Below are 17,956 nucleotides of genomic sequence, written 5' to 3' on the forward strand. Positions count from 1 at the left end.
GGTGGTCACTGACAGAACTACAGGAAACAGCCAGAAACTGAAGCACCAAAAGTTCCACAGGAAGTTAAGGAAAAAATTCTTAACAGTGAGGGTGACAGAGCACTGGAACAGGCTGCCCAGAGAGGTGGTGGAGTCTCCTTCTCTGGAGATCTTCAAAACCCGCTTGGACGCAGTCCTGTGCCACGTGCTCTAGGTGACCCTGCGTGTGCAGGGGGGTTGGACTAGATGATCTCTAGAGGTCCCTTACAACCGTAAGCATTCTGTGATTCATTCTATGATGTACTTACAGTACAGAGCATGTAATTGGGGGATACCAAACTTTGATAAAAGAGTAGGGACATATGGCAAATAATCAGCTGAACAGAAGCTTCCAGTAGAACACAGTGGTTAGAACAGCCAATATGTAAACAGGAACATCAAGAAGGAGAAGGGAGACTTTATTTTTATATTTGACACACACATGATCACTTTTCAAAAGCTGTGTCTAGTTTTTGCACAGAGCCTTTCAGAAGGATGTTGACAACGTGAGGAAAGTTCAGAGGAGATTCATGAATATGATTAAAGGATGACAAAAGAGGCCTTATTCTAAAGAATGCCTGAGTTCGAGCTACTTATTTTATCAAAGAGAAAGTCAAGAGATAATTTGATCAGTCTTGTACTCACACTGAAAAAAGTTAATAGTGTCAGGCTCCTACATTTGTAACACATTCCCACAGTTGCTAGAGAATCCACTGGTACTTACAAGAGCTGGAACAACCCGTAGGTCTAGCCTGCAATTCAAACACACACGGAAGGCGTACATCTACAGGACTCCTTTTTCTTCTTTGAACAGGTTTTAAGTAAATGTTTTAAATATTTAATGGCACTCAGAGATGATATCCACAACAAATTCTGTCCACTTCATAGTCCAAAAAGGTGCTAACAATCATGGACCAATTTTATTATTCCTTTACTGCACTCTCTAACATCCTAACGCTATTCTGAGCTTTTGTTACCCTCCTTCTCGCTTCTTTAAACTAGGACCATACTCCAGAAAAAAAGTCCTCTTGTTCCTCTACTGCAGGACTCCGAGTCCTTCTTGCATCTCGAGCCAGCAGTACAAATGCAGACACCTTCCTGAGCTGCTGCTCAGGCCTTCACAGCAGAAGGAACGGATACCAAAAACAGACACCAAGTTACTATAAAGCATCGGTCAGGAGGAGACAGCCTGTATCGAGATGCTTAGCCCACCTCTCAAATGAGAACTTGCACCCAAGAATTTATTGAGAATCCAGTGGTGTCTGCCTCGTTGCTCACACATGCATCTTCCACCAGCAGAGGCAGAAGCAGCACCACAACCTTTCCCATTTCTTACCATCAAATATGCACTACTTAAGTGCAAGTAACCAATCACTGCAGCAATTTACTATAAATTAAAGTGGATTTTCCATCAATATAAATTCACATTGTATTGGATATTTTTAAAAGATAGGAGCTTCTTCAACCACAGCTATTATGTAAGAAGCAGGAATTAATTACGCTAGCTCTCTATTCTGGACCACTCAAAAGGTCAGCTAGATGATTACCACAGTCCCTCTGCACTCAATTTATTAATAACTATGTAAAAGCTCAAAGTCAAAATCAGAACTGTTTCCAAGCTCTACAGTTATTCATTTTTGTGCCTGTTTCCATAGCATTCACTTATTATTATAACCTCTAGGTATTTCTCTGAGTGTTGTCAGTCTTCTGAAACTCACTGGGAAACTTAGCATTCGCACTCTTGGGAATCCTGTACATTAAATCCTAAGAGGAGAATAAAATCCTCATGTTTTGCAAATACTAATATTCACTACCATAGCCATAGGTAATATTCTCATTTCTAGGCTAACATCAAAAAATAACCTACTTTAAAAAGTCTGTAGCTTAGTTGTAACAACATTTAGAGACAGTCTCCAATACTTAATTGGGAGAAAAGTGGAGTTCTCAGATGTAAAATAAAAATCTTCACCCATTTAGGTCAAATCTCACTAACCTGAAGAAACTGACTAACTTCCTGAAGAAACTGTTTATACGTATTTTTATTTCTAACTAAATAATATCACATTAAAATATCCAGAGCCTTAGAGTAAAACTTTGACATATAATTTATATAAATATTTTTTTCTGGTTTTATATAATGAGTGCCATAACTATACTATTAACAAAACAACATAAACTTTCAACATAGGTAACAAGTTCACACTAATCTAATACAGTGACATTTAATCGGTGTCACTTCAGTCAAGTCCTTCACATCCAGAACACCTAAAACAGCAAAAACTAAGAAGAGCAGCTGAATTTGAGATTCAGATTAAATTAATGGCGTAACTAGCTTTTCCTCCCAAATATCCCAATTTCTACTAACAATGACTAAAATATCTTTATCAGTATTTTCTGTTTTACAGTATGTTGGATTTTAGAATTAGGTTATTGTCTCTGACTAGTGTCTTCAATGTTGTAATACATTTCATTGATGAACAAAGTACGAGATTAAAGAAAGTTCCTTCTTTAAATAGTTACGTTCTCGAAACCAGGAAAGGAAAAACAATTTAAAAACTAGAATTAGGAACTCTTCTCTTAATAGATATATACAGAAAAAAATGTATTATCATTTTTTCCTTGGTTTGTGTAAATATGATCTGTTGGTTAAGTTGGCTAGAAATACCTCAGTTCAACAAAAGGAGAGCAAGTTTATCCAACTTACATGATAAGATGATAAACCATTACTATTCAAATGAAAAAAGCATTATCTAGTTAATATAATATTTTATATATAACATATACGTTTCAATTATTGCTCTGAACTGCTATAAGATTTCCCATGTAATCGCAAATAGGTTTATGTACCTATCAGAAGCAGCTGTTGTGGGCAAAAAGAGTAGACACAGACACTACTTCAGCCAGTCTCAGCTCTAATAGCTATCTGGTTGTTCAACTCATTTATTTTAAAGCTGAGTATCTTTCTTTGAACTTAGCACAGTGAGAACTGGCTAAAAGAAAATTCACGTCTACGATAAAGCCATATTCATATAAAAATTAGTTGTAATTCTTTCCTAACAATACAATTCCTTCCTAAAGTATTAACTTGAAATCTGTTCCAATTAAGCATAAGTTAGTCCCACCTATTAAAATAAAAAGTTCATTATAAAATCAATCTTAAAATGGATAGATAAAAGTCAGGCTAAAAATCTAATGCTACATGAAAAGTTTCCCCCAAATGGTCTGAATATAATCATACCAAAACTGCAAAAAGTATAAAACTTCACTTTTGTTTGATAGATACACTTACTACAGCACTTCATCAACACAGTCACACAAAAACTCTTCTCATGCCAAAGCACATCTTCCATTTTGGTTGATTTAATACCCTTTTTCTATAAAACAATTCAACTGATCAGGAGAGATAACAGCTTCTGTTTTCCAGTTTCTTGGCTCTTCTCTTCTACAATTCTTTTCTTAGAACTAACAAAAGCTAAAAAAAAAATTCCATCTTGCTTAACTCTTTAGCAGAACTCTAAATTTAGCAGAATTTAAAGCTGGTTGAAGCTCTTAACCATAGAGAATATTTTGCAGTTTCTGCTGGTCTATACCATTCAAATTATCAGTAACTACCCCAAAAGCTATGTCAAGATAGCTCCAAAAAAGCTATGTCAAGACGCATATTCCTGTCTAGTTTTGAAATTTCTTCTTCTCCGCTTTATCAGAAGTAATCTATTTCAGAAAAAAAGCATTCTAGTATTGCAACTGAAACTCCTAAGTATTGTCATGAACTTCTAACAAACTCTAAAGACATTAATGAGTCAAAACAACCTTTTCTTTATACAGTAAAAGTTATGACCAGAAGATAAACTCCTGCTATAAAGCTTTTGTTTTGTTATGTTATCTGGCTTAAGGATCTGTAAGACTTCTACATGTAAACTATTCCACCTATAAAGAATGTGCTTCTGTAATGAAGATGTGCTAACGGGATGACTAGCTTTTTCCTTGTGTAATTATTTATTCAAGCAAGTACTTCCAACTCTGTATGGACATCTTGCCTGCTGCTCTGGGTCAGATTAGTGCAAAGATATGACAAACCCACCTTGACAGGGACACATTCCGAGCCCTGTAGGAAGAAAATAGTTTTGTCCTTATGGCTGCACCCACAAAAGCAAAAAAAGGCAGGGACACACAGGCTGTTAGCCTGGAAACCTTGCTGGAGCAAACCACGTGTGGGCGTCCTGCCCCGCTCTGCAGCGACACTGCTGAGCGGCTGCTGCTGCCAGCGGCTCCGTAGCAGAGAGCAGCGCAGAGCGTGCAGCCTCCTGAACGTTCATCCACTCGGCTGTGATTTCAGAACAGTTTCACATTGGCATCCGCCAGCAGCCTTGCCCATAGGAGTGTCTCCCAGCTCATTCCCGGCTCCTTAACATGAACCAGTAGAAATGTGTGTTGTGTGTTTGTGTGTGTGCTTCCTTCTCCCTCTTTGTTTTTTTTTGGTGTTTGTGTGTGGTTTTTAATGACCACAAGCCTGCTGAATTTAGTGAACTAGGCTGTGAGGTTTTTTTTTTCCCTTAGCAGGGAGGGAAACATACTCATCCAACCCAGTTATCTGTGCACAAGAATTTGTGCCCACGAGGGAAGCTATGAAAAATGCCTAGGCTGTGGAAGGGCAGGACAACGTTTTCTGGCAGCTGTGCAGCTTTATGACAAATTAATGTGACTCTGTCATCACAGTGTTCAGAGCGAGAACTCACAAGCTCCTTCTCTGCTCTGACTGCTTTATAGGGAATGGCTGGGTGGGGGGAATGAGTTGCCCTATCTCTTCCTATTCCCTGGACAAAACAAGCATTCCTGTGCCAATATGAGGCACTGCCAACTAACTCCATAACGGCAGAAACATGAAGGAACAACCACAAAATGGCCACAGCCATTTGAATAATTCTTCCGAAACCACTTTTTCTTTAGAAGCAGAATATGAAGGCAACCTACTGGCTTGCCAGACTTCAGCTTTGCAGCAAAGTGTGTTAAAGCCAAGGAATTGTCAATCAGTTTGCATTAGAAAAGCTTAACCTAAAACGTCACTTTTGACAACAATTTCAAGTCCCAGCTTTCCTAGCACTCTGGAAGCACTGGAGGAAATGATACTCAGCTGGTGTTTGAAAGTTGGTGCCTTCAGTTTGAATACTCTATCAGCCCCCTAGAAGGAAATGCTGGACTTCTGAAATCACTCTTAAGCCTTTTAAGCTCTTAGTATCATTAAATCCCTGACCTTACACTTAATGTTCCGCTGCGGAGGAGACCTGGAGTTCTGACAATGAACAGACTTCTCAAAAAGTCATTAAATATATATTATATACATCCTACTTGCAAAAAGTTCAAGTTAAAGGTTGTTATATTTTGTTTTCTCCAAATCCAGCAGAAGAGAACTCAGTTCAGGTCAAGAGATAAATCTTCAATACTATCATGAAAACAGCAGTTTGCTGTTTCACTTTCTTAAGGGGGGAAAAAAAAGTGCAAGTGAGATCCTTAGAAAGTCTGAGTCATTCAACTTCTGTGAGGTGTCTGGTGGTGTACCTCAGTTCAGACTAGGAATCTACCACAAAATTCTAACTCGATGAAGAGCGTTAGGCAGACATCACTTAATACTGTTCATATTTGCTTTTGTATCAGTTACACACCATGTATTTTTCTCTTGAATTTCAGGAAATCTAGCTGAAGCATGCTGCAAAAAGCCTGAACTTGAGGTGGAAAACTTAACACTGGTAAACCTTTAAAAGTCTATTTATTTCCCTTACTCTATAGTCTGGAAAATACCTGTGGATTAAGCTCACAACCCAACTTCTAGAAGCCTCATTTTAGTTGAGCTTTTCTAGACTTAATCTTAGTTAACATTTAAAGCTTATCCCAAGACCGCCCTAGTTCTTTCTGGGTTGCTATGCCATGTTTGGCCTTGAGGGAGGCGACAGAAGAGGAAGAAAGCATTTCCACTTCAGGAAAATAGAAAAGACCTCTACTATCTAATGAACATTAAATTTTATTCTTATCCTGGATAACTCAATGATGGGGCATTGCTTACATCTGTAGTACACTGAATGCATCACGTAGCTTCTGTAGTCCTATGACAGCATGATAATACACATAAAACACAACACATATATACTAGTCCAAGAAGAGAGTGAGTGGCCTGACAGCTCTCGGGTGAGAGACCACTGGTCCCTTGGGCCCGCTAAGGGACAGATGTCTGGCTATGGACATAGTCCTGGGTCATTTCTGGCCTCCCGAAGGGCTGGGAGACATCCTGGTGTGAAGGATTCAACCTGGAGGGACCTTGTGCCCGCAAAAACTCGCTGCTTCGTGGCCATTTACATCCATTAGGCAGCAGAACGGAGCCTTCCTCTGCAGTCCTCCTTCGAACACACTCAGATTAAGGCCTCAAGCCGGTAAAATAATTTTGGGGAGGGAGTGGACATGCAAGGTAGCGGTGATGTCAGAGCCAGTGAGCACCGGGCCACAAGCGCTGCTCCTGCCACGGAGAACGGCGGGGGCACCAGGCGCCTTCCCCAGCGCCGGGCTGCCCCTGCCGCCCGCAGCGCCGCCGGGCCCGGCCCGGCTCCCGCCGCCCGCGGAGGCCTCCCGGGCCGGGGTCCCCTCGGCGGGCCGCGCAGGAGGCCCGGCCGCGCGCCGCCCTGCGGAGGGGCCGCGGGCCGCGCAGCCGGCACGGCGCGGGGGGAGCTCCCGGCGCGACCCGCCGCCCCGACCGACCTGTGAGCAGGAGGGTGGTGAGGGCGCCGCCGCTCTGCGGCCAGGGCGCCGCCGCGCAGCACCGCATCGCTCCCCGCTCCGCTGCCGCCGGCCGACACCACCACCGCCGCCGCATCCTCCGCCCTCCCGCGCCGCCGCCGCCTCTCCCCGCAACAGCAGCAGCAGCATCATCATCATCCTCCCTCCCGCCCGCCTCCCCGCTCCGCCCCACGGCCCGGCCCGGCCCGCCCATGGGGCCGGTCTGCAGGCAGCGCCCGCCGCCCCGCGGCGCATGCCGGGAGCAGGGCTCGCCGCCATGTTAGGGGGCCGGCAGCGGTGCGAGGTGGCGGTGGTGGGAGGTGTCGCTAAATGGAGGGGAGTCGGGGCAGGGGGCAGCGGCATCTCCTGCCGCCTCCCCGCGGGCCGCCCGAGCAGCAGGACAGGGGCCTCGGGCTCATTCCTCGCGCCTGCCAGTACCAGCCTGCTGCATGTGGGCATCTGCCCTGAATCCTTGTAGTATAAACACTCTTAGTTGTTTCTAAATGCCTATCCCTGATTTACTGCTAACTCTCCAGCCTTTTTACACTGTTCAGCACATGCAGCTGGCAGAGGTGTGAGCAAGGTGCTGGGGAGCAAAGCCTTAGAGGCCAGCCCCAGATCCCACAATGGGCACACATGTTGTGTGAGTTACTTGCCCAGAACTGCTTGGAATGCAGTGGGAGAGCTTGTCTTCCAGAGTTAAACCAGCATTTCATTACGCAGGTCTGTTCATAGTTTTTGTTTTCTCCTTCAGTTGGGTTGTTGTGTTTGCTATTTGTAATATATTTTTCAGTATTCATAGGACTGACTTTCCTTCCCCTTGTGTCCCTTTGGAATTTTGATTCCAAAGATTCCATAATCATTCCCACATTTGAGACCCAATTACATTTTCAATTATAATAATTACATACTGTTGAGGTTTGGAAAGGAGAAATCTGGTTTAGTCAAAATGTATTGACTCCCTTGAACTTTTTAGAAGCAGGGAAAAGAAGACAACTATAGAAGATTTTGCCCTACTTGTCTTTAGTCTTATTACAGCTCTAAATTTCCATTAATCCTTATGAAGGGAACTTTACATAATAAAAATCTTTTCTCTATACAAATCCCGCCTGACTTCAAGGTGCAAAATACTGTTTTATTCATCCATCTCATTGTCTTAGGGACAGGATTTTTGATCCTCTTTCCTTTGAGACTTTCAAGAATATATTCACATTTTAATTTGGTTACACAGATGCCGAGGAGCAGAAATCGCAACATCTCCTTTGCTTCTGTCTGCAAACATTCCTCTGTTTCATGGCACTTCATAACTTTGCAAGGACGACTTCTACCATCATGGTATGTGTGACTTCAGATTCATTCACATGTGGAAGTGTACTGAACCCATACAGGTGCAGGGGTACTCCAACCACCTCAAATAGCTAGCTCGTCCTGTGACACTAATGCTAACAAGTGAGGAAACTGGTGGCTTTCCAACAACAATTTTAATGATAGTAAAAGGCCTATTTTTTTTTTTTGTAAACACCTATAATGTCATCAGTGTAGGATTTCCAATTTGCCTTCCAAGTAATAACGGAGTTGAGATGCTGTTCCTGTAGATGCCGTAAAACTGTCAACATAAAATATTTCTAGTGTTGTAGCAGTAGTTAGTGCTCAGCACACTGACACCTGCACAGAAAGAAGGCTACTTTTATCTAGAAGGTGTTTGTTAGGTCTGCTTCCGGACAGAGAACACGTAAGGAGGCTCCGCAAGGGCCTGCTGTGTCCTGTTGCTCCCTTCACTGCAGCCCTTGCTGCATGTCTGTATCTAGCGCTTTCTTGTGAGCCCTGTCCTGAGGGTAGGGTCTGTAAAAGGGTCCTGGAAGACTTCCAGAGACTTGCCTGAGTAAATCCTGGGTAATACTGTGCCCTTAAGAATTCCATCCTTATTGAGTTTTAAGAGTTTTGACACTATGTGCAATGCACCCAGCAGGTGCTTATGAAAACAAAATTACTCTCACTATTGGAAAGATAGAGACTTTTAGAGAGCTCTGTTTTTACATATTTAGCCCATGTATTTTTTGTTTTCCTGGAATTTATTGGAAGAGAGGAGCCCAAAAGATTAAGATATGTAATGTAGCAGCTTTCTCTAGAGTTTGTCATCCATCTATCTTGCAAAATAATATCTTCGGGGGAAAAAGGTTATATATATCCAAATAGAGAAGCAATAAGAACTTTTTTAGCAAAAAGTTTGGACTGTGATTGCCGGCACATAATTTTGCCCTTGGTCAAAGCTTTTAGCAAACATACGGGTTCAAAGAATTAATCTTTCTATCTGTGTTTCTTATTGTTATTCTAGAAAGATATCATAAAAATAGCTAGACTATGGTAACCTTGAGTTTTCTGCCCTTATCCAGTTTAGGAAAGGCTGTACTTTACAGAATGTCACACGCAAAAAAAATTTGCTTTGTGATGGAAATAAATATTACAGAGCCATTGACCTGGATTTCTTGGAACACTTGTCTGTAGCACTCAGATTAGCAAGCTACTCAGTCCAGTCTAACCATCTCTGAATGTATTTTCCAGCCCTTTGCTGTGATCTCCGCCTCTCCTAAATACCCAGCTTTTCAATTTGGCTCCATTTCTTTTAACTCCTGCAGAGAGAAGTTAGGCTGATGACTAAATTAGTTAAGAGTTCTGCAGTAATACTTGCTTCTTCATTGTTCCTCAGTTTTTAAGTCATCTACAAAGCATTCCTTGTTTCTGCCTTTGTTGTAATTCACATTAAAGCACAGCCTCCCCCACCTGGGAGGGCAAGAGTGGGAGTCTGCTCAAAAGCCTGTGCAAAATACAATTATCAGACTAAAGGGCTGAAAAATGAGAACTTCTGAGTTCTGTTATCACGTGGCTGCCTAACGAGAGGCTGCATGTGGATAATTAAACAAGAAAAGGTCACCTGTACTTCTGAGGTCCTGCTCGTGGAAATAAAAATATTCATATTTTGAATTAATTTGCTGTCTTTCTGAAGAAACAAACCGTAGCACCTGCAGTACAGCTGGACAATGGTGTGTAGATGTCTAGAGCTAGCTCAAAAGAAGTCCTTAGAGAAACCAGTGGCTTAGATGGGCATTTTGACAAACCCATGCTTATCAGCGTGAATGGGAAATCCATGTCTATGGCAATAGGATTTTTTTTTCTGCCTCCATCTCCTCTCCTTTGACCAGTTGAAAAAAAAAACACATGTGGAAGAGTCTAACATTGCAGAAGAACCAGAATTTATGCCAAGCAGGCTGTAACTTAGCTTCTGCAATACATGGCCTAGATTTGATGCTGCACATTGTTTTTAGGGCTCTCGGGTGGAGGGTAGTACAGATTGCGTACGCCTGTGTGCTTAAACCCCTTATTCAGTTTGGTGCAGTAAGTCAGTTCTGTTTAGGAGATGTATTTTCCATGTCAAGATAGAATCTAGGGACAGATTCAGGGAAAGAGGATCCCTAGCAGGTCATGCAGGTGCCTGTTGGCCAGGGCATATGACACACAGATCCAGCTGGATTACGAATTCTCATCCCAAGGAAGGGGAAACATGGGCGAACAGAGAACAAGGTAGGGAGGGGAGAACACCCAAAGCTTGAAGCAACAACTTGGAGAAACTAAGAACTAGGAGATGAAGAAAGGAGGGTGCTGGGTTTGTACCTGCGGTCAGTGCTTGCCAAGAGTGTGGGAGCTGCAGAAACACCTCAAAGGAGCAGAGCAAAAGCCTGTGACAAATGTGAAAGTGTTATGTGCAGATTTTAAAAAGCTGTTTGATGAGAAATTGAATGTTTGCAGCCTGAAGGCATGAAATTTGGAAGTGATGATAGGAAGAACGGCTGAGGCTTTCAGAGAGCAAAGAACAAATTTTCTCCTTCTGTTCCAGAATAAGCTTAGCTTGGACGAACCGTGAAATACTTGTATATTTTCTTTTAAATAGCTTTGGTATGCTCGTGTGTGTGTGTGTGTGTGATCCCACCTTATGTTGATCCTGCTTATGAGCCCTGGCTCTATAGTTGATCCATACTCGACCATATTCAAGTTTTTTGAATATAGGGTTTCATCTGGAGAAGCAGAGTTTCAGTGAGTGGAAAGCAGGTGATCAGAGAAGTGAGAATTTGGGAAGGAACACATTTGGGAAGGTCCCAGTCAGGGCCCTTGTCCTTCACTACTTGTATTGATTTCAGTAGGAACTGAAAGTTATCACCTTGGAAAATTATATTGTTTGAAATTTGTGTGCCCAAAGAATTAATGCCTTAGGGTTTTTTCAGGACATTTATGTTTCAAGATTTTCACTTACCAGCTCTTGGACAGATTGGTTCTTCTCCCTGGGTAAGGTTTTTGCAGCTGCTGCTGCTGCTAAGTCCTGTGAATATTTAAATACGATAGAGGAAGGCTATAGGTATTGCAGTACGCTACAAATAGGGCTTTAATGTGTTGAATGAAGGGAGGGCCATGGTAAGTGGGACATGCTAGCATCTTTGGCCTGTTATTAGAAAAGGAAATAGGGAAATGGAGGAGGTCTGGAAGTCTTGCTCATTCAGAATGGCTTTGTGCAGGGCTGGAAATTTAGCAAAGCTAAAACCTTTCTTAATAGCCAGATTTGGAGATGTAGTCCTTTTCACAGGTGTTGGAGGCATGCTGTGCTTCAGCATCTGAAGGACTCAGTGCATTTTTTCACAGTCTTCTGCAATAGGAGAAGGAAGGTGTTTTCTGAGTCCCTTCTAGGCTTGCTCATGTGATTATCACATGGAAATAACCTACAGCTTTCTGGCAGCCTCCTGTGTTTTGCCTTCATGTTTGTGTAAAAGTTTTGGATAATGTGAACCCATATTTTAATGCATTATCTTTCTTTTTTTTTGATGTCAAAAGCAGTTTATCGTGAATCCTTACATCATCATCAGGTTAATAAAATTTGAGCACTAAACAACATTAGTAGATGACAGTCACAGGTCTTGTCATACATATAGTATTGCCAAATGGGATAAATTATGGATTTCTCAGGTTTTTATAAGCATTCTTTAAAGCGTTTTGATACTATTTTGCATTAGACCCAAGATGCATTTTGATTTGAAGCAATTTGCAAGGAAATGATCTTAAGCACGGCATTACTGCAGATTTTTAAGTAAATTTGTGGTCTGTGTTCTGCCATTACCATAGTCTTTGTGCTGTCGAGCAAATCTGGATTTTAAAGAGATTGAGTTTCATTGTTCAAAAATGTTGTTCCTACACAACAAAAAACCTGAACTGTGCCATTTCCCTCTGCATGCACATACTAAATAGTTTCTAAATCAAATACAGACAGTGAATATAAAGCTTCTTAGGTTAATATTATCGATTCTTTCGGTTGTCATTCTGAATATTTTACATGTTTTTGACTCGAGAATAGGACCACCATTTCCTGGAGCAAGTATGAGTCGTTTTGAAGAGCTGGTTTAAATCTTTTTCAGCACATGCGTATCTTGCTCTGCCATCTGATTAGAATTTTTACCCTTAGATAATCTTTAATAACACAAACTTAATTTATGCATCAAATTTTAAATCAAAAAATGTGACGGTAATACTTCAGTTTGTAATTATGGCCTCCTGCCTAGCCTATTCCTTCCTTTTTTAATTGTGCCAGACTATATTATTATATTTCTGTAAGTGTACTGTCTCTACAAGTTTCCTCAGAAATGCTTTTGCTTTTCTATAAAACGTTTTGCAAAAAACACAGAACAATTTGGACTTCTTTGTTTCCCCATGTGCAATCCTTCATGCTGTTTCTTGCCAATACTCTGTTCTTATTTCAAAGGAGCCTCTCTGCTTTTGTCAGGGTGTTCTTCTGCTCTGTGATACAGTAATTCTGGCCAGTGGTGGGAGATCAACATAGTGCTAGAAAATTTAGTCTATTCTATCTACTTTCTACAATGTGATGAATTCTAGCGGCTTTCCCGAGTTCCAGTTTGGCTTTTGCGCAACTGGTTGAGGTCAGAGCCAGCGCTGGCAGCACTGCCCGAACGTGGGCTCTGGGCTGGACCTTGCTGGCCGGTCTGCATACGCATCATGGCTTTGGTGTTACAGGTCTGCATAGACCTAGTGGTGTTGTGGTCTTCACTGGGGTTACTGTATCGTACTCAGAACTTGATTCAGGATGCTTCTCTCTCCCTGTGCTGCAGGAGCTTCTCAGATGACATTTGAACTGGCAAAAGCAAAAATCAAAACGGCGAAGGAGAGAACCAGGAGCTGCTTTATTGTGATGCACCATGTTGCCAGACCATACTTTGGCACCCCCACCAGCCTGCCCAATCCATGGTTGACTGCTGCCTCTAGGCTGTGTTTAGAAGCTTATTTTCCCCTGGCCTCCCACCTCTTGTCTTAGAGGTAACCAGACCTACAGACATCAGTTCCTCAGAGCCTAGACTGGACCTCTTGGGTTTGTCACTGTTAGTGCTGCCTCCTTGGGAAGCAGAGAGACATTTAGTGGGTTCAGGCCAGCTCTGACCTTCTAGCCCACGTCTGCAGCAAGCAGGCCATTGCTGCAAGATTATGACAAGCAATACAACAGGCAGATGCTTTTCGGTGTGTCTGCGTGGCTCTGTGGAGCCAATTGGGGTGGCTCGGTGTGGGGTGCCAATTGGGGTACTGTTCAAACTAAAAGGGCAGCATCAGGGATGTTAAGAGTTTTCATCTTTACAAATGAAGACTGTCAGGCACTGAAGGTGCCCAGAAGATCTGCAGTGAGAACTCTCTGGGGAGCTTGTATTTCATGCTCATGTTTAAAAGGCAGTAGCTTCCTCTGAACTGTTTTTGTCTGCCTAGTTAAGAGTAAAAATTCCTTTAATGTTTACTGGAAATAGTCTGACTTAGTGAATACCCAAATAATAGAGTAATTCTTCATCAAATGGCAGTATCCGTCAGTCTCTGCTGGGTGACAGGTAGCTGTTTATTTCAAGACACTGAGAAAAGCTAAGTATTTCCTTAAAAGTCATATATGACTCCATAGGCCTTCTAGATAGATTGTAAAGGAAACCAAATATTGCATATATATGTTATTTTGGTTAAATTGTAGCCTTTAACACTTCAGGAACTGAAGGGCAGAACTCCTGAGGTGAGACCGAAGTTTATTGCTATCTAGCATGGGTATGAGGATTACAGGTGTGTGAGAATACCTGACAGAACCAGTGTATACCAGTCGAAAGCAGGCCGGAGTGCTTACCCAGAAGAGAAAAGTGGGTGGGGGAACTGACTATATTATAAAATTTAGCTTTTAAACTTATATACAAAAGCAACACTTCTGTAAATGTATTCCCTTCCATTAAGCAAGCTCAGGGCAGCCTTGTTTGTGTAGGACAGTGTAGCTTGGGGTGGGAGGAGGGGGCTTGCACCTAGAATGATGGCCAGAAGGGGTACGGCCCAAGTTTGGAGGCCTAGCTTGACGCTTGTGTATTTTTAATCCTTTCTTTAATACATCCCCCTTGTGTATGTGCTTGTGAATGTACATGGTCACTCGACAGGAAACTTAAGTCCTTTGTAGCCTATGATTTTTGGGAAAAGTGAAGATTACAAGGCAAAAAAAAAGAGAGATTGTAGAGCTTGGTCAAGGATAGAAAATTAATTTTTTATTAGAATTTGGGTAAATCAATGAAAGAATGAGGAAAGGCTAAGCAAGATGGGCCTGCTAAGCCTAGAGAAGACTGAGAGCAAATCTGATCAACACATACAAGTACCTGAGGGGTGAATGTAGGGAGGATGGGGCCAAACTTCTCGGTGGTGGCCAGTGACAGGATGAGGGGTAATGGGTACAAGTTGAAACACAGGAAGTTCCATCTCCATATGAGGAAGAACTTCTTTCCTGTGAGGGTGACAGAGCCCTGGAACAGGGTGCCCAGAGAGGCTGCGGAGTCTCCTTCTCTGGAGATCTTCCAAACCCGCCCTGTGCTCTGGGTGTCCCTGCTGGAGCAGGGGGGTTGGACTAGATGATCTCTAGAGGTCCCTTCCAGCATCAACCATTCTGTGATTCTGTGTAATAATTTGGGTCTGAAGAGCAAATGAGGAGAGTCTTTGCAGTTCGGTCCTGGATGGTGTGAGGAAGCAAACAAAGTAAGAGGAAGTGTGAAGCACCTTGTGTATGTTGCTACTCTTTCAAATGTAATTGTCTCTCAGTACTTTCTTTTAGGCAAAGGAATGTTGTTGGTGCTGCGCCCTCGCTACATTTTTGTGGGGTGGGGTTGCAGAGGAGGGCAGACAAATGGAAAATAAAATGAGAGCTCTAGCCTGTAATTATTTCCACGTTTAGCAGAGTATCAGAAGCCAAGATGAAAAGCAGCTGTGTATTTATTTACCATACTGAAGGTGACAGTTCTGTTTAACTTTTTGCTAAAAGATTTTATCCAGTGAACAGGTAACTTTGTGAATAAAATCATGAGCTGTACACAACCTAGACTGCAAGGAAAGCAGTGATTGGAAAATGGTTCTTTTTTCTTGCACTTTCCAAGTTAGTAAATGGAATTGTAAAAACACAATTGCTAAAAAAAGTGGATAATTTGAAGTAGATAAGTAATTTCTGTAAAACCCAGGAGTTTGCTACTTTTTGTCATAACCGTGTATGTTAAAACCTGTGCAAAAGTGTATGCAGTATATGAAGACTTAGAGAGATAAGCAATGATGTGACTTGCACAAAGCTGCACTGTGTTGTAAGGTACCACACAGGGAATAGAACCGAAGTATTTTAAACTTCAGCTATTTAAAATATTGAAGTATTTTAAACTATGGTTCCAGCCGCCGTAAGTGATTTTGTACACTAGCTGTTTCTTTGCCACAGTGCAGGCAAACACCCCTGCCCTCCTTGTTCTTCAGTGTTGTTGGATCCTACTCAGCTATTTTGGCCAAAGGATTTTTTTGGAGCAGTGTCATCTACATAGTATTTTTGAGCATTTGTTGGGAAAACCACAAACTTGTTTAGGATACAAGAAGAACCAGTTCAAATAGTTTTTTCTGAAGAGCAACTTCAATTCTTCTCCCTATAGAGTTGAAATCTAAGCATGTACTGTCCCCAGAATTTTAAAATTATTGTGACCAGGCAAGCTAGCAAGTCAAATCATTTGGTTCAATTAGGCATTTGTTGATTATCTTCTTTGGAGGGGAGGAAATGAAGTTAATACTTTTTTTTTTTGGTAAGGAAAGGAAAGGCAGTTATTTTGCTTTTACAAGAAATAAATGTCCTCTATTACGCAAACTAAAGACATATATGTTCTCAGCATAGTGTCAGAACAAAGGCAAAATCTCAACATGAAAGAGCTTATTGTGTAGGAGGACTTTTGTGTAGCAGATCAGCTGCATTAACCTAGAAATTACAGTATTTAATTCTCTGTGAAGTTCTAATGTGAGTGTGTCACACTGACTGCACAGAAAGCTGTGTGCTGCAGTGCTTGCTGCTTCTCTCTGAAGTACTCAGGGAAAAAGAAAAAAGCATTTGGGCAAAGAATATTCATAGAAATATGCACACAGAATAACCATATATGTAGTAGCAGTGTATTTTGGGAAGGAGACAGTGGAGATGATTAAGGGGAGGAAACACTATACTAGCTGGGCCTGTTTAGCCTGGAGAAGAGAAGGTTGAGAGGAGATCTGATCAGTATGTGCAGATACCTGAGGGGAGAATGTAGGGAGGATGGGGCCAAACTCTTCTCGGTGGTGGCCAGTGACAGGACAAGGAGTAATGGGTACAAGTTGAAACACAGGAAGTTCCATCTCCATATGAGGAAGAACAACTTTCCTGTGAGGGTGACAGAGCCCTGCCCAGAGAGGCTGTGGAGTCTCCTTCTCTGGAGACCTTCCTAACCCGCCTGGATGCCACCCTATGCCCTGTGCTCTAGATGTCCTGCTGGAGCAGGGGGGTTGGACTAGATGATGCCTAGAGGTCCCTTCCAACCTCAACCATTCTGTGATCCTCTGAGATTTTCTGCAAAGGGATTGGAAGTGGCCTTTACCTCATGGAAAGGAAAACCATTGCCAGAGTGAGGTCAGACTGGAAGTGGCAATACAGCTGAATATGGAACTGAAAAGAAAATATCAGAAATACCAGAAAGAATAGTAGAAGCAGAATTGGAAATAATATTTAGTTGTCAGAATGGAGGAAGCTAGTGAGGTGATTCATAGCTTGTAAGAGGGATTCCTTTTACAGAAATATTTTGTAGCAGCTGTGGGACTATCAGATAGGTATTAGGAAAATCAAGGATGAGGTACCAATAAGGGCAAATCAGAGGAGACATGATCAGAACTCAGACAAAGGTTTCAGCCGCAGGGAATGAGAGAAAGGATTTAGTTATTTTTCAAGAGCATATTGTAAAGGAGGAGTCAAGAGGACTTGATGAAATATTCAGTATGGTAGGAGGCAAGAATGACTAGAAAACGATTGATTTTCTGTTCTGACGAACAGGATGATGTTGGAGCTGTAAAAGCACAGAAAGGTGTTTTGGAAGAAGGACAACTGCTGGGAGGTTATAAATAGGTGGTAAAGGTGGTAAGTTTAGTTGAACAAATGTAAATACTCCTTTTGGAATTGCCAGATGGAAGATCCTGATATTTAAGTAGGAGTGGCATAGCAAATTAGGGCCCTTAATTGCTATTTCTGCACTTTTCTCCCTTGTATACATCTTAAAGCTAGGCACAAAGATCCTTTAGTAATCATGCAAAAAAAGGAAGGTTCTTGTAAAAGTAGAAAGTATAACAAATTTGCATAAGTATGACAAGACAGACCCTTAACTTTTAGTAAGAACTCCCTTAAATTACTGTTCAGTTAATGAACAGCTGAATTTAAGTGTTAATAGTGTGACAGCCACAGTATGAGTGAGGTTTATCCTAAATATTTAAATACCGCCACAGGAGTATTCACAGTGTATTCACTGTGGAATACAGTGTATTCTTGTTCTAAAAAATTCCACTGATTCACAAACTTCTAAAATTACTAAAGAAACAAAAATGACCGCGCAGCTAGCCAGCTTAATGAGAATATTTAATTATTTTTGCCAGAGATGGAAAACTTTGTATCATCAGCTCCTTTTGAATGTCAGTAACGTGAACCCTTCTTGAACCAATCTAGCAAAGCTTTGGTGTTATGAGTTAACACTGTCAAGAAGAAGAATATTAAACTATATCCCCAAATGATTTTCTTTTTAGAATACTGTTG

The 17,956-nt window shown here is 41.8% G+C and overlaps 1 protein-coding gene across 3 annotated transcripts in view; it reads right to left on the reverse strand.

The window, feature by feature from the left end:
* The window catches only part of SGCE (sarcoglycan epsilon), a 29,868-nt gene extending 22,971 nt beyond the window's left edge, over positions 1–6,897 (reverse strand). For all 3 annotated transcript variants that reach the window (XM_088533483.1, XM_088533484.1, XM_088533482.1), the window contains exon 1: positions 6,763–6,897. In XM_088533483.1, the coding sequence (XP_088389609.1) occupies positions 6,763–6,877 (115 nt within the window). In that variant the 5' untranslated portion in view covers positions 6,878–6,897. The remainder of the gene's footprint in view (positions 1–6,762) is intronic.
* Between the last annotated feature and the right edge of the window lie 11,059 nt (positions 6,898–17,956).

This window comes from Tinamus guttatus, unplaced genomic scaffold (assembly GCF_059628265.1).
Source record: "Tinamus guttatus ecotype Peru unplaced genomic scaffold, ASM5962826v1 Tinamus_guttatus_pri_ptg000503l, whole genome shotgun sequence".
NCBI lineage: Eukaryota > Metazoa > Chordata > Aves > Tinamiformes > Tinamidae > Tinamus > Tinamus guttatus.